The sequence below is a fragment of the Equus przewalskii genome, chromosome 12 (genome assembly GCF_037783145.1).
Source record: "Equus przewalskii isolate Varuska chromosome 12, EquPr2, whole genome shotgun sequence".
NCBI classification, from domain to species: Eukaryota; Metazoa; Chordata; class Mammalia; order Perissodactyla; family Equidae; genus Equus; species Equus przewalskii.
In genome coordinates, this window is record NC_091842.1 from 35,370,912 (window position 1) to 35,397,059 (window position 26,148).

A 26,148-nucleotide genomic window follows, 5' to 3' on the forward strand; every position below is an offset into this window, starting at 1 on the left:
CTCCGGGCTTCCATTGACTTCAATCATTCACTCATCCGTTCATTCACTGGGCACGACTGGCTCCTTCTCATCTTCAGGACCTGCCCCCATCGCCTCCCCCATCGCCTCCCCTGGTGAACGCTCTCCTTGCCTCCTGGACGGCTTTATTTTTCTTTGTAGCTTATCAACTCTGTCAACGTTATACTTCTCAAACCATTAAAACTTAATTCTCTTAAAACTGAGAGTGAGCACATGCCCATGTCTTATTTCATTCACTGAGGGCTGTGCAGGATGACCAAGCCGGTGCAAAAGAGAACACAAAAAATGGGGACTTTTATAGTAAGTGGGAAAGATGATGAGATGAAATCGCCATATTAGGCAAATTTGGTTAACGTCCTACAGGGCAAAAGACTTTGTACCCCGTGGGGTTATCTTCCTACTGGACAGAAAAGAAAATCTGCAGTTGACAGACTTGTATGACGCTCGTGCCCCGATCCGCCGTGTGCCGGGATACGCTCTCACAGACGCTCCAGAGCACGGCCATCTTTTCTCCTTACTTCTGGTTACTGGATGGTTGTTCGGTACACAACCTGACATAGGGTGTGGATGTATGAATGCTTATTGTCTGTTGCCGTGTCTAGTGATGGGGACGCAGGTTTAATTAACCAAGTTCTAGTTAATTAAGGCTTTGCTACATGCGGCAGCTCAAGAATAGTTAGATTTTCATCGCTACAAGTCTGCCGCTTAAAATCACCAAGTCGTTTCCATGGGAAAACAATTCAAGACCCACTTGGACCAGGCATCTATCTATCAACTGATAGATATTTCCCGTGGCCTTTAATCACTGATGGTGACGGTGTTTCTTCCTCCACTTCCTCCATCCTTTCCATTCATTCCATCAGTATTTTCCTGTTGTCACAGAAATCACACCCTTGAATGCCAGAGGGTCTGACAAGAATGAGTGCCCGTGTGGGGACAGGGATCGGGCTGCCCCGAGAGTCCAGGGCATCTTTCATCCCCAAACCCCCAGCCTGAGGGGCTGACCCCGCCCACTAACTTCCAGAGCAGATGGCCCTTTGTGGTTCTCACAGAGGCTACAATCCACAAACCCTCAGGTGGACTCCTCAGTCTGTTGGGAGAGGGACCATAACATCACCTAACAGTCCATGGATGTGAGCAGCACTGGCTGGCCGCCCCAGCGTTGCTGGGCGTCACTGACCACTGTTGGAAGAGCAAGTCCCTGCTGGCCCCCACTTCGGGGCACCGTACTGAGTTGCCATGTGAGATGCGGCACAGTCGGGAAGGTCGCCCTGGTTCCAGCTGGGATCCAGGGTTCCCAGCAAACCAGGCAGACATGACACCCCACTTCCATCCTCCCTCTGTACCGAAGAGCTTGGACGCCGAGGTCGTCTCGCCAGGTGCACGTCTCCTCCTACAGGCAGCCCACCGTACGTCTTGCTGGAGGCGGGACTCAGCCTGTGGAGGATGACTTGCCTATTCCTCTGAGGGCCTCCAAAGTGACCTTCGTGGATAACACGGAGCCTGGAATCTAAGGTGGCCTGTTCAACACGACTTCTCAAATTTGCTCTTCGCCCAGCTATTGCTGCAGGACGGGGTAACAAATGGGATCCATTTTCTTTATAGAGATGGGTCGACATCGCTCCTAATGATTTGTCTAGCACGTGACAGTGACAATCAACCTCATACATCACACAGGCCACCAAGCACAAGTTGAAAAGGCCCAACGACTGAAAGCCTGTATTAGGACACCTGCAATCTATCGAAAACGCCCCTGGTACACCTTACACGGATTGTCTAATATAATCTCCATGATAACTCTGTGAAGAGAGGAGTCACCTTACAGATGAGCAAACTGAGGCTCAGAGAGGACAAGTCACTTGTCCAAGGTCATCTGACGGGTCTGTGGCAGAGCCAGGATGTGAACACAACACCAGAGCGTGTGCTCCTAACCAGAAACAACACGCACGGCCTCGGTCTTCACAGTGGTCCCTGGACCAGCAGCGCCCGCACCAGCTGGGGCGTCATTCCACCGCAGCTTCGAGCCCCGCCCGAGGAACTGAGCCAGGACCGGCACTTTGGCAAGACCCCCGCTGGTTTCCCTGCACGGTAATTTGAGAAGTGCTGGAGGCCACAGTGTCACGTGTTGGTTTTGCCAAATCTGCCCTGTGCAGGCGTCAGCAACCAAGTCCCTCCTTGGGCCACGTATTTCTCTGAAAACGTTACACTGTGTCAAAAAAAAAAAAAAAAAAAAAGAGTCCAACGGCCCAGGTTAACGCCCCAGCAGAACATCGCGATGGTTTGATGATTCTGAAATACGGCTGCCGAACGAGCACTCACAGAGGCTCCAGCTAAGCCGTAAAACACGGTGAGAGGGGCGTGTTCCAACTCTGAGAAGTGGAACTCTGACGATGTTGTGAGTTATGGGGATCAAGATTAATCTCCGGCTCCACGGAGAGGAAGCCATCAGGCCGAGTGGTTTAGACACAAAAACACTCTCCCTCAAGTGCCAGGTGAAAGCCGGGATGGCTCTACTGCTGGGTGCCAATGCCACTTACGGGCTCGTCCCCGGGAGCGCTGGGAAAGTGTGACCGTCAGCGCCGACATATCGCCAGCTGGGGGCTCTGTCCCTGGGGTTCTGCCTGAACTCATTGTTAACATAACCTGTCGTGATCTGCAACTCCGCTCCACCACCCAAGTCCATCAGGGCCGGTTTTTGGGTAGGAAGCTTGGAAAATGGTAATAGCCCAAAGGCTATGCTTCTCAAACTACTGTAGACACAGATCACCTGGGGTCTTGTCAAAATGCAGATTCTGACTCAGGTCTGGGCTGAGGCTGCTTTTTTTAGTGGGGGGGCGGTGAGGAAGATTGGCCCTGAGCTAAGATCTGTGCCAATCTTCCCCTATTTTGTATGTGCGATGCCACCACAGCATGGGTTGATGAGTGGCGTGTAGGTCTGCTTCTGGGACCCGAACCCACAAACCCCAGCCCTCCGAAGTGGAGCATTGAACTTAACCACTATGCCACTGGGCCGGCCCCAAGCTGCTGCATTTCTAACAAGTTCCCAGGTGTAGCCACCACCTTAGCCACTGGTCCGGGCACCACCCTGTGGGAACGTGGGAAGAGCATGGGCCTGCCCAGGCAAGACACGTGTGAGCTCCAAGCCTAACTCTGCCACTTGGCAGCTGTGTGACGTTGGGCAAGTTGCTTAAACTCTCTGAACTTCAGATTTCTCATACATAAAATGGGGATATTTCCACCTTTTAGGGTCTTTGTAAGATTTAGAGATAACATGTACATTTTCTTCCCACTCCCAGAGGGGAGGAGGGGGACTCATTCCCCTGCATTGCCTTCACTACAGGTTCAGCTGAGACTCATTTTTCTTTCCTAAAGTAGTTAGTTCTTTTCCAAGTCAGGGTTTCTTAATCTTGGAACTACTGACATGTGAAGCTGGGTCATTCTATGTTGTGGGGGGTTGGCCTGTGCATTATAGGATGTTTAGCAGCATCCCTGACAGTAGCACCCATCTCCCTGAGTTGTGACAATCAAAAATGGCTCCAAACATTGCCAAATGCCCTGGTGGCAAACTGCCCACAAGTGGGAAACAGCATTCTAGCAATAATTCACATCAACGGTTCATTCAACATACGTGTTGAGCACCTACTTTGGGCCAGACTGTATGCCAGGAATATATTAAGTCAAACAAGGTCCCTGACATGGAGATTTCCTTTTGGAGCCTCAGTCTTCTCAACTGTTAAGTGGGTAGAACCAGGCTGTTGCCCTCCTAGAGTCGTTTGGGAAGACGAAATGAGTTAAACTTGCAAACGCCTTGGCTCTGGTGCCTGGATTAAGTCAAAGGACTGGGGATCCGATGGGCCTGGAACTCTGGCCTGGTGCTTGGGGAGACGTGAGCGTTGGCAGGGACAGCTGCACTGGAGGAGATCTTGGCTGGGAGGGGCCATGGCAGGCCCTGGAGGAAAGTGTGCAGGGGCAGCAAGATGGAGCCCAGACTGGAAAGGAGAGAGGAGGAGGGACAGACAGTGGGAGAGGGGCGTAGAGTGACAAGGTGAAGGGGGAGGGTGACAGGGAAAGGTGGATAGGAGGAGTACAGACAGAGGCAAGACGGAGAGGGGGACGGAGGGGAGCAGCGGAACCAGCCCGGCACAGAAGGGACACGCCCACAGGGCAGAACACTGCATGGACGCTGGGACAGCCACACAGGACCCAAAAGAGTGGCTCTTATGTTTGTTCCAAGCACACCTGATTTGGGTTATAAAGGGTTAAAACAGAAACTGGAGGCCACTTGCCAGGCTAGCTCAGTCCAGGAGCCAGCCTCTGCCTCGTCCTCCCAAGGGCCCCACCAAGGGGCAGGGTCAGAGCACACACAGCCTGGAAGGGGATGAGGCTTCTGTGCCTCGTGTTGAGTGGCGTTAGTACAGCAATTGTGGCGATGGTATTAAAAGCATCTGTAAGCAGTTAATACAGGGGACCATAAAAGACCCCTGCCCCCAGGGGAACTGCATGGTTACAGTGATCGACTGGAGGGGAATCAAGTTGAGGACAGTTGCCCAACTGGACCAAGCAGCTCCCGAGCATTCTGGAACACATATTCCCAGCTGGCAGCTTGGCAAACACCTACGACTAAATGGACTCCCAGCCCAGATCAGCATGGCTGGGAGGCAGCGACGGACTCCAGGAAGCCGCCCGGGGTCATACAAAGGGCACCCGCCATGTTTCTAAAAGGATAAGATCTCAAGCACACTGCTGTGCGGGCTTCTGGTTTTATTAGGAAGCTCTTACAGGAACAGTCTGAAGCCGTGCTTGCGGACGCGACGGGTCACGTTACTGGCTCCACAAGGACCTTCCAGAGCTCCTGCAGCAAACAGAGAAAGGAAGAGTCCCAAGGTAGGCAGATGAGCCTGTCACAATCCCGTGGGGAAGTGACTGCGAGAGCACAAACACCACACGAACACAGGCGGCGCGAGCTTCTTCTGACGTCTCTGTCGCTCTGCGCTGTGCCCTCTGCTTGACTGCAGGAGAGAAGCTGAAGGGTCAGTCCTGGCATTAACCCAGGAGGCGCCAGGATGCCACATAATCAAAAGGGACCAGGAGAAGGACAGCAGGTAGCCACAACGCCTCCATCTGGGGAGGTCTCTAGTGCCGTGCGGTGTGGCTGATTTTCTGGGCCACGTGATGCTCCCCTCAGTGCTGGCAGGTGGGGCAGGTCTGGACCATGCCAAGTTCTCAGTGGGAAGCTCGTGTCCCCACTAGCACCAGGAGCCCGTCTGCTGGCTCCGGGAGGCTGCCCAGAGGCCGCGTGGCAAGAGGAGGCTCCTCACAGCGCATGGCGCACGGCACCCACATAGACGCAGCGCTGTGCTTGCTGGGGACAGGATTGGAGCGTGAGAGGGAGCCCCTGTCCCCATTCCTCCTCAGAACCAGCCTGGCTGCCACAGCCTCAGAGAGAGGGAGGCCGCAGCCAAAGGCGGAGAGAACAAGATGTTAATTCTCCACCTTTGCACTTCTAGGAAGCCAGCACCTGGAAACTTTCAGGGATTTTCAAGAGAAATTTTGACTTTCGAATTTTCCCCAAGTGCTGGGTTTGAAACGGTGAGAGGAAGCCTCGGGGCTGTGGGACCGCCCCAGCTCTGCGTCTCCTGCTGGCTGACCGGCCCTGACCCAGCATGAACCGAGACGGAGGACGAAGGAGCGCAGCGCAGCGCCTGGCACGGCGTCCTTAGGGGAGAAGGCAGAGGCCGAGGTGGAGAGCTCCCACAGAGAGGGTCACAAGGGCCATGGGCCATGAGACAAGCCCGCCTAGTCCGAGGCCAGCGCCTTCTGGGAGCGAAGATGAGCCCGTAAGCACCAGGCCTGCATCGAGATCTCCACCGACCAGGCGCCCACCAGCCTCCTGCCTCCCATGGCCCTCCACCCACGGCCTGGCCTCCTGCCTCCCACGGCCCTCCGCCTGCGGCCTGGCCTCCTACCTCCCGTGGCCCTCTGCCCGTGGCCTGGCCTCCTGCTTCCCGTGGCCCTCCGTCCGTGGCCTGGCCTCCTGCCTCCCATGGCCCTCCGTCCGTGGCCTGGCCTCCTGCCTCCCGTGGCCCTCCATCCGTGGCCTGGCCTCCTGCCTCCCATGGCCCTCCGTCCGTGGCCTGGCCTCCTGCCTCCCATGGTCCTCCATCCGCAGCCTGGCCTCCTACCTCCCGCAGCCCTCCACCCACGGCCTGGCGTCCCCTGGAGTGGGCACTGCGGGGACAGAACGTGCTGGGAGGTGGCGGTGAGGTGCGCCCGCAGGCCCAGCGGGATGGAAGACTCCCGAGACGGGAGGCAGCCCACCATGGGCCCAGTAAAGCCACAGTGCTCTCCTTGCCAGCTGCTCCCTGCCCCGCGTCTGGGAGGCGTGGTGCCAGCCAGCCTCCTTCACCCCAGAGTTGGTGTCAGCTGGAGTGACAGTGGCCCCCACAAGTGCGGGGCCGCACCTACCAGCTGCTGGATGCGCTCATAGGCGAGGCACTGCGGGAAGGAGGCATCCACGGGCTCCACCACGAAACGCCGCCGGCCGTCGGCGAGCTTCTCCAGCTGGCGCAGCGCGGAGCGGAAGTGGTCATAGGCCTCGCAGGTGACGTCCAGGTCTCTCAGCGTGAAGTTCAGCCTGCAGACAAGCAGCCGACACACACCCTGGATTTGTGGTTCCGTCGCAGCCCGCCTTCCTGCTGCTCTGATCTCCCGTCACATCGGGGGACTTGAACTGCGTGCCTGCCGCGTGCTGAGCCCCAGGGCACTTCCTTCCTGAACGTGTGGGACCGAGCCTGGGGGTGGAAATGGTTACCACCTCCATTTTACAGATGTGGAAACTGAGGCTCAGGAAGGTGAAGTCATGGGCCCAAGATGACCCTACTCAAGACAGTCCCTGCCTCTGAGGAGCCACAAATTGGTGTGAGGGGGAGGCAGGCCAGCACCTGAGGCCTGTCCCCCACCCCGCACCCAGCACAGCGCTGGCGCCTGGGCTGCCCATTTACTCAACGAATGGACAAGGGCAGAGGGACGTGCAGAGGCTCTGAGAGCGCGGGGGGCAGAGAGCTGGGAAGCTGGCGGGGTCGGGGAGGGGGGCGACTTCAGAACCGGGTCCTCATGAGCATTCCCGGCCCGGCCACCTGCACCTTTCTGTCCCCTCATCTGGTGATTTAACACCAAATTCAAATGCTTTGCCTCTTTCCCTTTTCCTTACAAAATCTTTGACTGAGAGAGACTGCAAGCATATAAAAGGAGCGAGATCAGAGGGATGAACAGCCCAGCTTCAACCAGCGTCAGCTCACGGCCTGTCACCTCTGCCCTCCACCCTTCCCCCAACTGCCAAAAAGCACATGCCAGACATCACAGCATTTCCGCCGTGAACATGTCAGCGTCTATCTTGAAAAGACAAAGATTCTTCTGCCTAAAACAAATTTAACGATAATTGTTTAACATCAAATATCCAGTGTTCAACTTTTTTTGACTGTCTTGACTTTTTCCTTTACGGTCTAAAAAATCAGAATCCACGTGGAGTCCAACCAACCAAGTGAGGCTGCCCCTGGTCACGTGTGCCTTCCCGGGGTCCACGACGTCATCGGTACAAACAACAGATGTGCGCCCACGGACAGCTTTGTACACAGCCGTGACCGCTTCCACAGGGCAAATCTCGAGGTGGAACTGCCGGGTCAATAAGTATGTTTGGTTTCATGGCTTTTGCTACATATTCTTAATCGCCTTCAGGAGAGTCATGGGCTATCGTAAGAATTAGAGAAAACTGTGCACAGAGTGTCTAGCACCATGTCCATCACGAGATGGACACTCCGCCAACAGCAGCCCTAATGTCTCAGGCTATCCAGGCGGAAACACTGAGGGCTCTGTCTGCCTCTGGGAGGACGGGGACCCATGCAGCCGAGGAGACTGCCAGCATCCTGGAGGTACTGTTCAGAGTGGCCCTGACGGAGCACGGGGGCCCCCGCAGCTCGGCTCTGGGGCACGGCCTGGGGTGCACTCGAGACCTCGTCTCCGCACTGACCAGCTGAGGCCTGCACAGGCCCCTCATGCCGCTCGGCCTTCCCCTCTTCACCTGAAACACGGGGACGGCGGCGCCTACGCAGAGGTGGGGCTGGGATGTGCATTAAATGAGACCCCGTGTGTAAGGGACCAGCACAGGCCTGGCACACAGCAGGTACTCAAAAAGCAGGTGACAATGATGACACTGATGGGGACACATTCAGAAGGTGGGAGCCTGGCTCTCGGGAAGGCGGCACGGCCCCAGCTGCAGAGCTCACCTCTTCTCCACCGACAGAATGGCTATGCAGGCATTTTCCAACTTGCGAGTGAGTCGGAAGAGTGTTTTAAAGAGAGCGTCTGTTAAGTCATCGTCGTAAAACACTGTGGGGAAGAAAACGGGCAAATGTCAGAGGAATCCCTTCCTCAAAGGACTCCACAGACACTAGAGGGAAATCCTTACAGATGCAGGACAGCGACAGTTCTTGGAATTAAAACTGCACAGAGATGTGGTGGAATGTCCTGGAAAGGCTGTTCTTTTTTGCTGAGGAGGATTTGCTCTGAGCTGATATATCTGCTGCCAATCTTCCTCTTTTCGTATGTGAGCCACCACCACAGCATGGCTGCTGACGGATGAGCTGTGTAGGTCTGCGCCCGGGAACCAAACCCAGGCTGCCGAAGTGGAATGCACCAAACTTAACCACCAGGCCCTGGAAAGACTGTTCTAAAATATGGAGAACTCCATGGAGCAGCAGGGACACTGCACCTGACTACCCATGATGGTGACACCGGCTGTGACAGTGACACCAGCTGTGACATGCAGGATGTTCTTACCTTCGGCTGCAAGCAGAATGGTGGTGTGGCTGTACAAGTCAGAGACGTCCTCTTCTGACCAGCTGAAGGGGACCTTGGGATCTGGGAAAGGAGAAGAAAGGATGCCTTGTGCTCACTCCTCTCTGCGGGCCACCGGCTCTAACCCAGAGACTGACCAAAGAAGCTCCAGGAGGGAGAACAGCTTGGGGAAGTTTAGCAGTGGCCACCAGGCAGACCTGAATCCCAGAGCCCGGCTTCAGGGCCCCGGCTGCCCCCATGGAGAACTGCGGTGAAAGTGGTGCCCACTCAGCCAGTGAGGGGCAGGCGCATGTTGGCTGACCTGCTGCCCTGGCCAGTAGCCTGTGCACAACGTGATCTGTACCTCCATGCACGGCACTCCTGCCCCCATTTGCTGTGCAACCCGGAGAAAGGTGCTGCACTTCTCGGGGTTTCAGTTTCACACTAGAATGAGTATAACTACACTCCCTCACAGGACTGTCGGGAGATCAAAGGACCTAATGTATGCTAAGGGCGCAGAAGGTGACAGGTGCTCTGAACAAGCAGTGATTTCCTCACCTGATGTCTAACAGTAGAAAGAAAAGCTTTCATACAGAGACAAGCACGCAGGTCTGAAACAGTCCGCGTAGGGAGTTTAGAAAACCCTCCCATCCAGGGTCTGAACCCACGTGGCCAACCCTGCTGCGGGAACAGGGCAGCGCGCCAAGCGGGAGGCAGCTTCCTGCAAACAGTTTACTGTGGTCTATGCCCTAGAGTCCCACAGATGTAGGTTCATACCCTGACCCTGCCAAGTACCAGCTGTGTGACCCTGGGCAGGCACTTAACCTCTCTGAGCATCAGTCTTCACTCCTAATTCATCGATTACTGCAACTACCATACAGTGATGCTCTGGGGTCCCACTAACAGAGTGAGCGGTAAGGAGCCAGGTACACGGCAGGTGTGCCCAGAGTGACAGCTGTCAGCCAGCGGCCATGGAGAGCACTTGCCGTGAGCTGGGGGCCGTGGGAGCAGCTGGGGCTCTGCTGGCCAGTCAAGGCCACAGGCCGATGGCCTCGAGCTATGACAAGGACCCAGCGAATGAGACGGGACAGGAGAGGAAGACGCACCTGTGCAGAGGTCGTCTTTCAGCCAGTCCAGTTCTTTGACCTTAACCACGCCGCCTGTAAAACACACAGAAGCCCCAAACTCTACAGACCACCAGGAGAAAGAGAAACGCTCACACTGCACACTGAAATCCACCCCTCCCTCCTCCTTTTCACCTAGCCATCCTCCTAGCCCTCCCTCCCTCCCTCCCTCCTCGCAGCCTCCTGCTGCCCACCCGCCCTCCTTCCTACCCATCCGTCTTCCCACTCACCCACAACCACCCCCCTCTCCTTTCCTTCTACCTGCCCAGCATTTCTTGAACGCTAAGCATCAGGTCCTATGCTGGGCCGGGGGAGTCAGATTTGAGACATGTCCCCGTCCCTGGGGAGCAGCAGCCTAGGCGAGCAGGGACCAGGCAGCGTGCTCAGGGCAATGTTAAAGGGCCGTGCGAGGGGCACAGGAGGAGACAGGGGCTCTGGTGTCAGACAGGGGGTGTCAGGCAGGGCTTCAAAGAGACAGGGACTCACGCCTGCGCCTTTGTGACTGCCTACTGTACACCGGGCTTTCAACAAACACTGTGACAGCGGGGTTGAACACAGACAGGGCCCTGCCCTCAGGAGTCCATGGCTGGCAGACACCAATCAACTAGCCACACAAACAAATGTCAAAATGTGATGGTTCAAGGTGTCATGAGAGTCTGTTAGGGGACTCTGATCTCATCTGGGGGTCTGGAGACCTGAGCACAATTAGGACCTGACAGGAGGAAGAGGGAGAGAACATTCCAGGCAGCGGGGGCAGCAAGTGCAAAGGCCCTGAGGGGAGGGAAGCCCAAGCAAGGCCAGGACAGCTGGAGAGGGGGCCTCTGTGGTGGAGGGGGCCGGGACTAGCAAAGGAGCTGGTGTGTTCTCAGAGAGCACCGTGAAATCTCCACGAAGGCGCCGAAGGCTGTGGCCTGGAGGGCGCTAATCTGAGTCTGGAAATGCGCCCTCAGCTGCTCGAGGAGGCAGGTCTGGCCAGGGGCGCAGTTAGGAGCCGGCTGCCGGCATTTGTCACGTGAGCTTATTCCCGCAGGCGGTGCAGGAACCTGAGGATCAGGCAGGCGGGCTGAGGGGTCACTCCAGGCAGAGGGAAGAGCATGTGAAACGAGTCCTCGGCTCGCTGGAAGCAGGGCTGGACAGTGGGGCTGTTGGGAGCAGACGCAGGAAAAGCAGGCCGGGGCCAGACCAGGGGGCTGGGGAGCCAGAGTGAGAGCTTGGACTTCACCCCAGAAAGGGTCAGGCTTGTGTCTTAGAAAGGTCCTCTGGACACGACGTGGAGGACAGCTTGGGCGGGTCAGACCAGGAGCTGGGGAGACAGGAAGGGGGCCACTGCCCACATCCAGAGGGAGAGCTGACATGAGACGCGGCGGTGGGTGTGGGAAGGAGGCGACGCAAGGACAGAGTCATCTACGACCTGAAGTTACGAGAAGCTCTGCAACGTCTGCTCCCTCCGCTCACCGTGTGTGAAGGAAGTGGGTGGAACCCTGCCCCCAGAGTCAGGGAGCTGGGCCCACCTGCCAAACAGAGCGCCCACCCACCCTCCTGGCCTCACCTCCAGCAGCGGTCAGGTGGCTGTTGAGGGCAATGTTCCGCTGGCACATGGTCAAGAGGTCTGCACCAACATCTGCAATGACAGGAGGGCGTGCGTCAGGCGCCAGCCGTTTCGACGCTTCTGTCCGTGCCTCTGCCTGGAGAGGGCCGATCGACAGCACAGCCGCAGAAAGGCACAAAGCGGAAACCAGGGCTTCTCCCGCGCCCTGCACTGCCCAGTTAAATGTGTGCACCTCGGCTCTTCCTAGTGACCTTTTCCCTGAAGAAGAGATGACCATCCTAGTAGGGACATTGCAGAGGGAAGGAGTGAGAGGTCCCAACACCCCTGAGCACATGAAACCCACACGGCACTCCCCAGGGCCCACCCTGAATGCCCCTCACGACCCCATGGTGGTATCGTGACTCCCACTGCGCAGAGGCGGCAACTCGAGCAGTCAAGTGACTGTAAGGGCCAGGGTGGGACCTGAACCCAGGTGTCTCTGACTCCAAATCTAGGCTCGCTCTCTGACACCCAGAAATCTGACCAGAGTCAGAACGGGTTCAAACGTGACTAACGGAGACGCAGAGCAGGTTCCCACCGGCTGGAGGCCCGCTCTCCCGAGTGGGATGCACCGCAGCTGCCATGTGCGTCTCCTACTCTGATGGGGTGGGGTTTCCCGTTGTTTCGGCAGAACTGAGTCCCAGCACAGCGAATCCTCAATGGAGGATGGGAGTGGGGCGGTGCTTTGCCAGATATTAATTTTCAATCAGGAGAAGGTATGTGTGGAAGGTGCAGAAAGTCTTGTTAATGACATTTTCTGGTCCCCTGTGGCTGTGGGCGCCCCCACCCCACACACTGCAGACTCCCTGGGGCTAGACAATCTCCATCCCAGGGGCCATGCGGAGCCTGGGAAAGGTGGAGAAGGGACCAATCTGTCCCTTTCTCCTGGGCCACCAGTGAAGAGAATACCGACGGTGTGGGCCTAACAGCACACGACTGGTTCTGCCGTTTTTAAGCTTTTATCACAGCCTCTGTCTAAACAGATCTTGTGCGGGATTCTAACATACAAAACACATAAGAGGGGGCAACTGTGGCCGAACGGGGGTGGGAGACCCCGAGCCCACCCCTGGGGGAGCTCAGAGATCTCTGCTCCATGGAACGCAGTCTGAAAACCCCCAGGTAAGGAAAGGCCCCGTGCTGTGAGTCGTCAGCTGTGTATTTGACCTCGGGCCAGCCATCTGACTTCAGCCTCAGACTGCCCATCTGGACAAAAGGGATGGTGACAGGCTCCCTGGCAACTGCCCAGGGTCCCTGTAAAGTCACAGGCAGGTGCTCATGCACGTGAAAAGTCTATACTAACTGTACCGTGTCATCCAAACGCAAGGTCTCGAGGGTCAGACACCCGGACCTCGTCCTGCCATTAGGCACCAGCAGAGATCACAGCTCTCGGGTCTTGCCCGGCAGCCTGACCCTCAGAAGTGCTCACTGCAGTTTACAGGAAGTTGTCCAGGAGCAGCAACAGGGGGCTGCCCACAAACTGCTGACCAGTGGTTCCCTCGGGACATCTGAAAAGTGTGCCCAAGTCACCGGCGACCCCTAGCTTCCCCCTTCCGATCTCAGAAGCAAGAGACGACTGCCTTGAGATGCTCACTGGGAATCACCGAGATGCAAACCATATCGGCAGGTACCATTTTCCGACCAGTGGATGTTAAAGATTTAAAAAATCCCATACTACCGCCCCACTGATGAGATCGTGCTCTCTGATAAAGCTTTCTAAATGGCACGTTGGCAGGTCTGAAGGGCAGGTGAGAGCACTGCTCGTGTGTTCACGTGCTGGCTTCCATCAACCGTGGCTATGTAAGATGCCACCATTGGGGGGCTGGGCCAAGGAGACATGACACCTTCTGGAATATCTGAGCAACTTCTATGTCAGTCTAATATTACTTCAAAATAAAAAATTAAAAATGAAATCAGTTGGCAATATGTATCAAGAGCTTAAGGAAGTTCACACCCACTTTGAGGAATCAGAAAGGATGATCAGACAACGATGTACAACGCTGTTCTTTGCAGTGCAACCAACAAATGCAAAAAAAGAGACCCAAAAAATACGGGAACTAAAATCTCCAGCAAAAGAATGGTAAAAAAAAAAAAAAAAAAAGATGACATATTACATCATTAAAACTTGTATTTATGAATAATTATAATTTTTAATGAGATGAGAAAACGCTCTCTTTTTTTTGAGGAAGATTAGCCCCGAGCTAACATCCGCCACCAATCCTCCTCCTTTTGCTGAGGAAGACTGGCCCTGACCTAACATCTGTGCCCATCTTCCCCTGCCTTATATGTGGGACGCCTGCCACAGCATGGCTCGATAAGCGGTGCGTAGGTCCGTGCCTGCGATCCAAACAGGCGAACCTGGGGCTGCCAAAGCGGAGGGCACAAACTTAACCCTATGCCACTGGGCTGGCTGGAAAATGTTCTTAAAAAAATGTTTTTCTGGGGTCGGCCCTGTGGCCGAGCGGTTAAGTTCGCGCGCTCTGCTGAAGTGGTCTAGGGTTTCGCTGTTTTGGATCCTGGGCCTGGACATGGCACCGCTCATCAGGCCACGCTGAGGTGGTATCTCACATGCCACAACTAGAAGGACCCACAACTAAAAATACACAACTATGTACCGGGGGGCTTTGGAGAGAAAAAGGGTAAACAAAATGTTTAAAAAAAAATGTTTTTCAGTATTTTTGGCAGAATACAGCTCTGAATATATATAGTTTGATTTAAGCTATTATTTGGGAAAATGTACAAAGGACAAGGAAAAATATTGTAAAAAATATATATACAAACAGTTAAAATGCAGATGCTAGAATGTAAGCTCCCCGAGGACAGGGACTTAACTGTTCTGTTTCACTCCCTCCTCGGTCTCCCGCATCCAGAACCACGTCTGCCACACAGCGGGGGCTCAGTCAACTGCACACTGCTGCAGGAATCTGGGGACTGTCGAATTATGACTAGCTTTTATTTGCTGTTCTGCAAGTTTTCCACAGAGTAGGCAAGATTTTGATAATCAGGAGAAACTAATAAGCTTGCTGTCAGCCTCAAAAAAGGCCCATTCCTCCCAGCTTCCGGGACGTCTGCTCTGTCGTGGGGTGGGAGCAGAGGTACCCGCAGAGTGGCCGGCGCTTGTGATGCGAAGTGGTCCTGTGCCTGCTGGGTGATCCTGCAGTGGTGGACCGGGTTTGCTGGGTCATTCTGACATTACTGAGAAAACAAGGCAGAGGCGGAGAAAACCAGCGGAACAGCATGGCAAAGGCAACAGCAGCCGACGGCCAGCTTCCAGTTTCTCTCCCTCACTGTTTGAGAGTCAGAACCTGCTCTGTGCAGAGGCCACTTCTCAGCCTGAGACGGGTGTTACCTGTACAATACACGGTCTGTGCCACGGTGGCTGCAATGATGCTGGTGAGCCCCATGCCTGCCCCGAGCTCCAGCACAGTGCGTCCCTGGAAGAGGCCCCACTGGGACAGGATGTAGTCCGCCAGGAGCAGGGCGCCCCGCCACACCTGCAGGGGAGACAGGCAAGGAATGACAGGTGACGTGAGGCTCGGGAGGGACCCTTTGGGGCCACGGGAAGTGGACGGGACCTACCCACCTGCTTGCCAACATCCTCCAGTGGGGTGGCCATGGTGTGCTCTGGACAGGACAGAAACCAAAAGAGAAAGGGCCACTGTGAAAGAGGGGATGCACAGAAGACAGACACATGGGGCACAGCAATCTGCAGACACGGCGGCGGGGTGGGTGTTGGAGTCAGGTGTTCTAAAGGGCAGAAACCCAGGCTGCGCTAGCAGGTGTCTGCGTGTCACCACCAGACCAGGCACCGCGGCTCCCTCTCTTTCAGATGACCGGTTACCTCTGTCCCACAGCCCAAGGACTAGGGGCCTGAGAGGTCTTGGCTCAATAATCAAATACTCCACTTTTCTATGCTCAATAACTGCCTATTACAATTGTGATATATTTATGTTGTTTTGATCAATTGCTTGACAATAAATAATCACAACTCATTCTAAAATATTCTCTCATACTTAGAACCACCCTAGAAGTTAAAGTAAGTCTGAACTTTTACCCTTTTTTAGGTGAAGCATGATAAGTAAGTACGATAAGAAGTCTGCTCCAGCACAAGATATTTCAGGATCAGATGTGGTGGTGGGGGTGGTGGGTAGAAGTAGAAATAGGAGATTAAGGAGAAAAAGGAATGATGTCAAACATTTTTGCTTTTAAATAAGAACTGGCTTTCATGTTTGTAGGCAAGATGGTGATGGCTATCAACTCACACCCAACACAGGCACAGGAGGGCAGTTCTGCACGCTCATCGGAATCTCACAAGTCAAACCACACGCTCACAACACAGGAGCAGGGCCTGAGGAGCCGGCGGGGGAGGAGCCCAGCCCGGTGTGAGTAGTCGGGGAGGCCACAGCCCCCTCCGGGAGGGGCTGCCCTTGGAGGTCAGGGGGGCAGCCTGCACGCCCTTGTTTGTTTTCGGTCCCCAGGAGCTCTCAAGGTGGGAGCATGTCCGGTGCCAAGGGTGCCGCTGTGTGTAAAGATGGGTGCCACTCATACAACCAGGGTCTAGAACACGAGCCAACCGCTCTGCGTGGTCGCAACTAACGCAGCGGCCATCTGGCCCCAAGACAGGTGAGCAGCGGCTGAGTGCAGTCCTCCTGGGGACCGGGCAGCTGCCCTTCACACACGCCTGGAACCTGATCCCTGAATCAGAGGAGGCCAACGCATTGCTCCCCAGCGTCTTGGCTGGATTTGATGCTGTGGTTTGGAAGGAGTCACTGTAAGTAAAACATGCCCGTGTCTGAAGGCCTTCGGACTGCTAAAGCCCAACATGTATTCACTTGTTTGAAGCTGGAACAAAAACATGTCCACCGACCCACTGACATCCCCCGTGAACACTTCCTGACGGCACCTGCCCTGAGCCAGGCCTGCGCTGGGTGCCACTGAGACGTCACCACTTGACCCTCACAATAGCCCTGCAAGGCGGCTACCATCAGCCCGTTTTACAGAAGACGACACTGAGACAGGGCTGCAGCGGTCAAAGTGACGGGGAGGCGCACCCTCTCCAGGCCAGGCACCGTGCTCAACGCTTCACGAGCAGACCTCATTTACCCAAGGCTGCCCTAGGCCACAGGTTCCAGGGCCACCTTACAGACAGGAACATGAGTCGGGGTGGGGAGGGGGCCTTGTGACACAGGCCGCCTGGGGCCACAGAGCTGGCAAGTGGCAGACGTGGGAGTGCAAGTCAGGCTGTCTGCTGTGGGCCTGCTTCTCACCCGAGAGGGGAGAGCCTCCTCCCCAACGGGGGCAGAACCCCAAAGGCTGCACAGGGACACGGTTAACAAGGCAGAGGCTCCCAGAGCAAGGGGGCAGGGCCACCCGAGGCAGGCTGAAGGCTTGGCGGGGGAGGGGAAGAGGCCTCCTGGGGTCCTCGCTTCTACAGCCCTGCTCCGTGGGCCCCCGCGGATGCCCGGTCCCTCTTTCCCAGTCTTTGCAGCCCCACCACGCAGCATCCTGGGTGTGGCTCGTGCCCCTCACGTGGGCCTCGTCCGTCTTCCACCCTCTCCTTCCAGTCGGCCTGGCCCAGCCTCCCTGGTCTCTCACTCGCCAGCCCCAGGGACCTGCCCTCCCATGGGGATTTCGGTCACACTCGGCCAGTTTCTTCGAGGGGTTTCGTGGACATAAGTTTTGCCTCCCAGCTGTATTTAAGGTGGGGCTGCTTCCCCTGAGAAAGAACGTGGACGGAGGTCAGACAGGTTTTGCCATGGTCTAGCTCGGTGACTCAAGTGCCAGAGCCACATTTGCTCCTTTAGAAAATGCAGAAATAACATCACTGCCTCATTCGTGGGGCTCCTGCCCCAGTGGAAAGTCAGTTTGTACTTAAACAATGCCAGTGGCATCGGGAGATCGTGAAGCCTGGCCTGAGGAACTCCACCACGAGACTCTCAGATAGAACCCGATCTGCATCCTGCCGCCATCGGAGTCCAAAACCCCTGCTCTCATTTGCCAACAGTCTAGACCTGCGGGAAGCTAGACTCTTTCTCGGCAGGTCTCCCTTCTCCCCTCAGGTCACCCCCAGGAGCTAAAGCTGACGGTGGCTCACGTTCATTCAACACTTGCTCCGTGCCAGGCCCTGGGCTAAGAGCTGTGCCTGTGCCGTCTCCCTCAGCTCCTCATGGCCACAGGAAGCTGTTGCCATTTCAGACACGGAAACTAAGCTCTGAGAGGTTGAGCGGCTTGCCCAGTTCACAGGGCCAGTGCAAAAGGCCCACGACTGGGACTCCCGCAGCCTGAGTTCCAGCCCTGCCTCTTCTGAATTCCTTATCAATAAAATGGGGAAAATGATCACAATTTACTTTGAACCTTGGGTCTGTGGATTCCTTGCAGGTCCACAGATAAACTTTTTAGGTTTTTGTCAATCCTCTGAAATAGCTTAGAATACACAATCTCCTCCCTCCCAGGGAAGTTTTGGTTTTTTTGGTTTTATTTTTGCTGAGGAAGATTCACCCTGAGCTAACATCTGTGCCAATCTTCCTCTATGTTTTAGTATGTGGGCCGCCACTGGAGGCATGGCCACCAACAGAGGAGCATAGGTCCATGACTGGGAACCAAACTCAGGCTGCCAAAGCAAAGCTCACTAAACTTAACCACTAGGCCACTGGGGCTGGCCTGGGAAGTGTTTTTAAAATCAGTTTCTCAAATGGATCCATAACCTGAAAAAAGTGGCTTGGATTATCAATCGGGGGAAAAGGGCGGTCAGGAGAGTGACATTGTGTAGCATCTCCTCTCTGCCAGGCCCATACTAGGCACTATTATTAAACTATCCCCAAAACCCAGAGAAAGCAGTATTCCTGACCCTGTGTCACAGGTGCAAAAACTGAGGCTCTGGGTGGGCAAGACACTCGTCCAAGGTCACCTGGCTGGTGAGGGGTGGAGGTGGGTTCAAGACCCAGCTCTGCAGGACCCCAGAGTCCAAGACCCCATCCCCTACATCCCGTCCTACAGATGGAAGTATTATAGTGTGGATGGAATAACGAGGGGTCATCGCTTCAACTCAGACATTTAATTACCTTTCCCCGTCCTCCCTCAGGGCTGGTAGGACCTGCCGAGCGAGCTGGAAAGAAGGCGACCCTCCGGGCACTGTGGCGCGGGGCCTCTGGGTGAGCTCAGAGGAAAGGGAGGCAGGGAAGCCAGCCAGGCAGGAGCCCTTTCCCCTAAACTCTGTTCTCAGCTTTCAGGATGGTAAACTCCCAGAGCGTTAGACACACCCACACGGGAGGCCAAACCCTCGCTGTGGAATAACAAGTCAGCCACCCCCTCCTCGGGGTGGCTAGTGAAGTGAGGGCTGAGAAAGGCATCCCCATTGACCCCCTCAAGAAACAGTCCCTTCCTAGCCACTTCCAAACGTTCTGATCACGTGACGGGTAAAAACATGGGCTGTGGTGTCAGACAGACCCAGGCATGAGCTGTGGCTCTGCTGCTGACCAGCAGTGTGACCTCAGGCAAGTTCCTCAACCTCTCTGAGCCTCGGTTCCCTCCTCTGTGAAAAAGGAATGCTTATCCCTGGGGAGGACCAGAGGTGATCCATGGAAAACACGAATAAGGTTCTGGTGAGAATGCCACATTGCCCCCACTGCAGTGGCCGGAACAGAGCCTGCCTGGTGCCTGGTAGGGGTTCAGTAACGGCTGAATGGACGGACGCAGGTGTGGGTGGATATCAGACCTGCTGCTCTGTCTGTCTTTGAGAGTGCCCCAAGTGACCCCGTGTCCCCAGCCCTGGCCAGTGCTGGGGAGGCCTCTCTTTGGGCCCTCAGGCACCATCAGGGACCCTGGACCTCAATGAATGGACTTGAACCCGAGCTCCTCCCCCAGTGAGCAGTGCTGGGGGCGGTGAGAGTCCCGGCTGTGGAGACGGACCACGTGGACTGATTCAGAACCTCTCTCACCGACAACAAGCTGCACGGGCTTGGCCTGTCCCTTCCTCATCTGTACAGCCCCTCAGAGGGGGCTGTGAGGACCATACAAGGTGACGTAGGGACACTATCAAAACAGCAGGCGCCAAACCATTGCTGGCTCACTCCCTGCGCTGGCTCCCTCCTTCTCCCGGCATTTCTAGAGATTTGAAGCCCTGGAGTCGCCAAGCCCTCTGCCCGCCTCCACCCCTGCACGGCCGACACTGGATCCTGCTTCTGAGAGCCTGCTGAGGCCCCCTTCCTGCCCCCTTCCCACCTGGCCCCAGCCCCCAGGCCATCTGATGGGCCCACAGCACTCCTCCAGTGTAACTGTGGCTCTGTCTCCACGTGCCTCTGCCACGCTCCAGCTCCGGGAACTCCCACGGCCCCCTGCTGCCGGCCCAGGCTGGCTGAGTCTTCCACAAACCCTACCCCTGACCCACCCCCCCAGCACACTGGGTTGGATCAGGACATGGCTGCGGGAGGCAGAGACAGCAGGGCTTCCTGGAGGAGGCGAGGGCTGAGCTGGGACATGTGTGACAATGAGGGATGTGTTGAGGAAGCATAGGCTGTGGGCAGGTGGCCCAGGAAGGAGGCGGAGCACAAGCTGAGGCCCTGGGGAGGAGGTGGGGAAAGGCCTGAGGTCAGTAGTGAGAGCTAAGCCTGGAGAGGAAGGAATAGCCATGTCAGAGGGCCTGTGAGCCAGGCTGGGTCATCCATCCACACTGTACCCTGAGGACAATGGAGCCGCGAGGAGCCTTGAGCAGGAGGGTGCCCTGCCTGCGTTCTGGAAAGCTCCCCTGCTGGCAGCAGCACTACTGGCTCCTAGTGTCACCTGAGCTGGTCCTGATACCCGTCTTGTCCCATAACGCCCTGGCCCAGGCCCGAGCTAACGCACACACACACCGCCCTGGTCGGCACTGGGGAGCTGCCTCGGTGGCAGGCGAGCCAGACCTGTATTTACCTATTTTGATGACGTCGTGGGGGCTGCTTTCTTGAGCTTCGTCTCCCAGGAGGTCGTCTTCCTCCTGCGTGAGAATCACGGGATGTACCTTGTCTCTCAAAGGCCCCGCCGGCTCGAGGTCAGAGGCAGCCCGTGGTCTTCTCACGACGTCCAGATCGCCATCCTCGTCCAGCTGAGCTCCTGCCCCCTCACCACTGCGGCCAGACCCCGGAGGGGACCCCAGGCTGCCCGTCCCAGCAGGAGGAGTCTCCTCTGCGCGAACAGCTCTGAGACCGCCGGCCTCAACCCCTGAGTCTGCCCAAGAGTCCTGGTTCCACAGAAGCTTGAACCGGGACAGGAAAACTGAAAGGCAAGACAAAACAAAAGGAGAATATTTCCAAGCTGTCTGTTCTTTTCTTCTTCCTCTCCTTCTTTTGGAAAACTTGATTTCCAACTGGAAAGAGTTTCCAAGGCCAGGTGGAGATACGCTAACGTCGACAGAAAAGGCCTGTCTGCTTCAGCTGTGATGCTGGGGCCACCAAAGCAGCCACAGCCCCCACCGAGAGGACTGCACTGGATGAGCACCTACAGGGCGGGCACCAAGCCCACGCTGGCTCACCGAGTCCTCAGTCGCCATGAGGATGGCGGCATCGGCTCCATCTCACAGACGTGGGAACTGAGGCATGGAGCTTAAGTGAGCCGACCAAGGCCGCACGGCTTTGGCTGAGGCAAGTCTCAAATCCAGGCTACTCGAATCCTAAGCTGATGCCCTTCTCACCACACTGCTCCGCCTCTTAAGGTCTGGAGGACAGGACAGGACACGAAGTGTCCCTCACCATCTGGTGGCCAGAACGTCACTGGGACGAGTTTCAGGAAGAGTATGTGTGCCAGGAGAGGCGGGCCGGAGGCAGGGGTGCGAGGACTTGAGCAGAGAGTCCTGGGCTGGGGCCCTCCGTCTCCCCAGATCGCCTGACCGCAGGCAAGTCACTTATCTGTTCTGAGCCTCAGTTTCCTGAATCCAGGAATCCAAACTGGGACACGACGGAAAGGGGAGTCACTGATCACACCAGGACGAGAAGCTAGTACAGGGTGACCAGAGCTGGGCAGGGTGGCCAGGGAGGAGCTGTCTGAGAGGACATTTGAGAAGCCAGGGCTGAGAGGGACAGACGTTCCGGGCAGAGAGAAGAGCAAGAGCGAAGGGGCTGAGGGAGGCAGGTGCGAGCAGCGTGTGAGGGACAGAAAGCGGCTGCAGAGCAGAGCGGGGGCGGGAGGTGTGGACACACAGCAGGGGCTGGGTTGGGCTGGGCCTTGCAGGCCAAGGTGAGGAGTCTGATTTTATTCTAAGGGCAAGGGGAAGCCACTGGAGGTTCTAAATCAGAGCAGTGACGTGATCTGCACTTTCAAAAGATCCCCTTGGCTGCTGGGGACATAAGTGTGGGGAGGGTGTGTAGGAGACAGACCAGGGAGCCCCGGGGGAAGGAGATGGAGGCAGCCAGGCAAGGTAAGAAGGTGGGAGGATGGGGCAGGGGCAGTGGGGATGGGGGGCAGTGGGCAGATGGAGCCCCAGGGCCCTGTCTCCCTACTGGACCATGGGCTCACTGAGGGCAGAGCTTGGCTCATTCACTTCTGCAGTCCCAGCATCAAGTCCTGAGCCTGGCACACAGTGGGTGCTCAGGAAAGCACAGGAGTTTACTTGATGAAAGAAAGGCACTTAAGGGGAGTGAGGATAACAATTAAACAATCCAGTCTTCCCAATCTTTTCCCCTAAAAACAAGTATGAGAAAGCAGAAAACGAAATGGGATCCAACGGGCCCCTCCACACGCACCAGAACCTTACCAGGCTGCCCCATGCTGTTCAGCCGCACCATGAGGTGTCTCTGGTTCGGGGTGTAGAGGTGGACGTCTGACAGCACGGTGTCACTTCTGAAGGTGACCTCGTCCATGGCTGGGGTGGGAGCCAGCTACCAAGGCCAGGGTTCCACATTCACCAGGGGCCAGCAGCACCTTCGAGGCAAGAACAGGTCCTCAGCACAGGAGGTCCCAAAGGGGAAGGGTATAAACGTATCCCAGCCAGGTGGTGAACAGCTTCGGGTCACTCCGGGAGAAAGTGCTTCCCTTTCAATTCTCTTTTACGTTTTTTTTTGGGAGACAACGTCTCAGAGCCTGGGCTGGGGACAAGAAACCAGCTAGAACTGCGTTGTTTTGTTTGCACTGTGTTCACTTTCATAGCGATCTCTCATTCATGGCAAGAGATCTGGATTTCCATTTATACAATAAAGTTCTTTCCCTCTAAATTTTTTCCAACTTTATTATTACAAATTTTTCAGATAAACAAGAAAGTCAGGGCAGAGCATAATAGACAACCATATACTCATTGCTTAGATTCAATGATCACCAACGCTTTAGCCTATGTGCTCACTCGATCTATCTGGGTTTTTTCCTCCCCTGAACTATCTGAGGGTACATTCTAGACATCACACTTCACCCCTAAATTCTTCTTCCCTAGAACATGCTCCTACGTAACCACAAGACCGTGAGTAAGCTAAGGTAACGAATGATTCCCTTGTGTCATCTAAAACCCAGTCCATAGTCACTTTTCTCCATGTGTCACCCAAATGTCTTTTACAGCCAGTTTTTCCCAAACCAGTATTCAATGATAATTTACGATTTGCATTTATTTTCTCTTTAATCTTTGTTATTCTAGAAGTTGAGCCCAGCTACCCCCATACCATTTGTTGTTTTAAAGCTTTCTTTTTAAATTGAAAAAAAAAGTGAGCGGATTCAAAGGAAAAGCAATTAGGGGAATCATTGTATGGGTGGTAGATGCAGAAAAATTATGAAGGTGACACAATAACTAAAATTTGGAAAAACCACGCCTAAGGCGAAGTGGTCAAAAACAGGCAGGCTCTCCCTCCAACCAAACATCCTGCCTCAGCAGCGAGCAGACAAGCCACGGGCCTTGATGCTGGGCAGAGTGAGGGTAAACCTCGGTTTTCCTCCTCGGTATGCGACCTTGGGAAAGTCACTTCACCTCTCTGGACCCGTTTCTTCAGCTATGTCCTCACCTCACAGGGTTACTGGGGGGGGTGAAGTGCTGAGCCGAGTCTTTGCTCACAGCAGTTCTTAATAAATACCAGCAACTTCCTGGCCTGGGGTTGGTTTCAGGTGTTTGACATAAACCCGCCCATAAACCTGACCTCCCACAGGAAGCATTCCTACCTGGGTAGGTGTGCATATTAGCTGTGTGCCCGAGGCATTTCGGGAAACCTCTCTGAGCCTCTGAACTTCTTCAACTGGAGAATGGGATCTTGCTATAGGGAAGCAAAAAGTTGTCCCAACACAAACATTTTTATGAAAAAGCGGACCCCTTATTAGTTTCCACGCTGGCATTCCTACCCGACACTATATAAGCCAGCACAAAGCACGTGGGCTGCAAAGCGAGGCTGTGAATCCCGTGTATCAGTGCAGGATTTCATGACGGTAAAGAAAGTGATGGAGGAGAAATGCTAAGCCCCCAGGCAAATGGCAACGAGGACTGGAAAAAATTAGACTAGACCCAGGAAGAGGCAGAGTTGGCGGTCCCAGAACTGAAATACGTCCTGGGGAAAAATTGAGGACTTCTGCATATAATTTTGGAGGAAAAAAAATAGGATCCTCTGTGATGATGCTGACAGTTAAGCATGAACCAAAAGATGCTGTCCTTGCAAGAGCACAATTTTGTTGGGAAAATTACATCCCAGAAAATGAATGTTCTTTGCTCTTTCCAAAAATGAGCATAATATTACCAAATTTTCTTAAATATAGACAAAAAATAAACTCATATTCTTAATTTCTAGTTGAATTTTCAGTTTTAAAATTCCAACGACCCAGGCTGGCTAGGAAATGTATTCTGCAACTGAGATACCAGGTGAAGAAGATTTCCTTTAAGGGGATTTTCCCAGAACCAGATAACTGGGAATATGGAAGCATCTGCTACCTATCTCAGGGCCTGTGTGAGGATTAAATGAGACAAGGATCCCTTTTAGGGTTCTGGACGTGGTAAATGCTCAATAAATAATAGTAAGCATTGTCAATATAACAATAATAGTTACTAACATTAAAGGGTGTACTGGAAGATGGGAAAAGGCAATAATCAGTTTCTCTACTTAGGAATAGCTGACTCAGAGTCTCCATCTGGGAATGCGGGAGCTGGCTGAGCTTCAGGCCCCTCTCCTCACGGGGCAGAGCAGAGAAACGAGGCCTAGATGCGGATGGGACCCCCCCCCCCTCCTTCGGGCTGCAGTTGCTGACAAGAGTCCTTGGCTCTTCCAAGGCTGTGGGGCCAGACCCAGACGCAGTCATCCTTCCTCCCTTACGGTTCCCCGGTCAGGGCTGCCCCCCCAAAAAGCAGTTTGCTGGGGTCAGGGGGTTGAAACACCTCCCCGCCGTCCAGTCTTTCTCTCTGACAGGTGTCACTCACTCACTCATTCAACAATCAGGAGCCGGGCGCCGATTCTATGACGGTTCACGGCCAGGCGCAGGATAACGGAAGGCAGGGGTGCAGACTGGGAAGGTGGAGGAACCGAGGCCCGGGAATGTGGGGAAAAGACCTGGCCCTGGCCACGGCGCGCAGAGACGGGGTCAGGGGCTCCTGGGACCTCGTTCCCCCGGGGCTCCTCGTTCTGTCTTGCCGCCTCCCTGAACCCCACCCTTGTGGGTTAAGAATCGCCCTCTCAAAAGGCAGTCGCGGGGTGGGCATCCCTTTCTAATCCGGAAGCGGGGGGGTGGTGCTTGAACGCCAGGCAGAAAGCCAGATAAGGACATGGACTCCTTACCCCAACACCCTCGAACACCTTAGAAGGGGAAACTGGGGCTGAGAGTGGGGACTTGGCCTCAGGTCCGTGGGAGCCCGGACTTCAAAGCCAAGCTCGGTACCAGAACACCCCCTGCCTCCAACTCAGTCCCGCCGGCATTCCCAGAGACTTACCGGCCGCGGGGCGCAGCCTGCAGTCCCACGCGACACGCCCACCGCGGGGCTCAGGCGGCCGCCATGATAAGCAGCCTGCGCAGGCGTGTCCCCGCCCCCTCTACGTGCGTCCGCCCCTGTCGCCCCGTGGCCACGCCTACCTGTCTGGGTCGCGCATGCGTGACGGGGCCTCCAGCCGACAGGTGCAGACTTAGCCCTGTGCTCTGAGGAGGCAGGGCGGCGTGGGCGGCGTGGGCGGCGGCGGCAGGGGGAGGTGTAGTTCTCACGTGGCCGGTGTTGTTCTCACGTGCCTGGGGTTGCTGGGGTGGCCAGCCTGGGTGGGGCGGGGCTGCGCGTGGGGGGCTATCAGATAACTCGCCCACGGTCACCCAGCTAATAGGAGGCGAGGCTTGGATCCGAACCCAGGTACCAGGGCTCTAGAACCTGTGCTGTTAACCAGCATGCCAGCTATTTATGAATTATTGTTAAGATCATCCTTGCTCTTAGTACTCATTATTAATAATAGATGGTCGTTATTTCATTCATCCATCCACTCATCATGTAGCCAGCACCAGGCAAATGAAGAATGTCGGTCTTAATTTGAGTCTAAGGGGAGATGAAATCTGACACAAATGTTGCGCTCTAAGGAAACTTCCAAGCACATAATGCCACAGGTGTCAAATATATGTGCGTGCGCACAAGCACACACAGCGCCTCAGTTAGTACCCTTTGTCTTAACTATTTTTAAGTGGATTTCT

At 55.3% G+C, this 26,148-nt stretch overlaps 1 protein-coding gene and 1 long non-coding RNA gene across 9 annotated transcripts; one reads left to right on the forward strand and one right to left on the reverse strand.

Moving 5' to 3' along the window:
• Positions 1–4,764: 4,764 nt before the first annotated feature.
• METTL22 (methyltransferase 22, Kin17 lysine) lies at positions 4,765–25,695 on the reverse strand. 8 transcript variants are annotated; one of them, XM_070566821.1, is made up of 12 exons: positions 24,541–24,871; positions 23,665–23,756; positions 22,283–22,449; positions 20,467–20,808; positions 15,143–15,183; positions 14,909–15,053; positions 11,524–11,595; positions 9,957–10,010; positions 8,854–8,934; positions 8,301–8,403; positions 6,484–6,652; positions 4,765–4,870 (listed from the first exon to the last, which is right to left on the reverse strand). In XM_070566821.1, exons 3-12 carry the CDS (start codon positions 22,386–22,388, stop codon positions 4,835–4,837), a joined length of 1,149 nt encoding a protein of 382 aa, XP_070422922.1. In that variant the 5' UTR covers positions 22,389–22,449; positions 23,665–23,756; positions 24,541–24,871; the 3' UTR covers positions 4,765–4,834. The 8 variants fall into 8 exon arrangements, 4 of the variants coding, with proteins under 4 accessions (XP_070422922.1, XP_008539734.2, XP_008539736.2 ...); XR_011524536.1 differs by lacking the exons at positions 23,665–23,756; positions 24,541–24,871 and adding an exon at positions 25,412–25,549 and having other exon boundaries at positions 6,484–6,809; XR_011524537.1 differs by lacking the exons at positions 23,665–23,756; positions 24,541–24,871 and adding an exon at positions 25,260–25,416 and having other exon boundaries at positions 6,484–6,809.
• On the forward strand, positions 7,645–13,726 carry LOC139074786 (uncharacterized). The gene is made up of 2 exons (XR_011524540.1): positions 7,645–11,631; positions 13,051–13,726. It is a non-coding gene; the product is annotated as an uncharacterized lncRNA (long non-coding RNA).
• Positions 25,696–26,148: the final 453 nt, after the last annotated feature.

Bases quoted from the DNA above. Each gene is read 5' to 3' on its own strand.
- METTL22 (XM_008541512.2), bottom strand. From the start codon at position 22,388: ATGGACGAGGTCACCTTCAGAAGTGACACCGTGCTGTCAGACGTCCAC. The intron at 20,809-22,282 runs GTAAGGTTCTGG...CTTGCCTTTCAG, and splicing joins GAACAGCATGGGGCAGCCTG to TTTTCCTGTCCCGGTTCAAG. The intron at 8,404-8,853 runs GTAAGAACATCC...TCTTCCCCACAG, and splicing joins CATTCTGCTTGCAGCCGAAG to TGTTTTACGACGATGACTTA.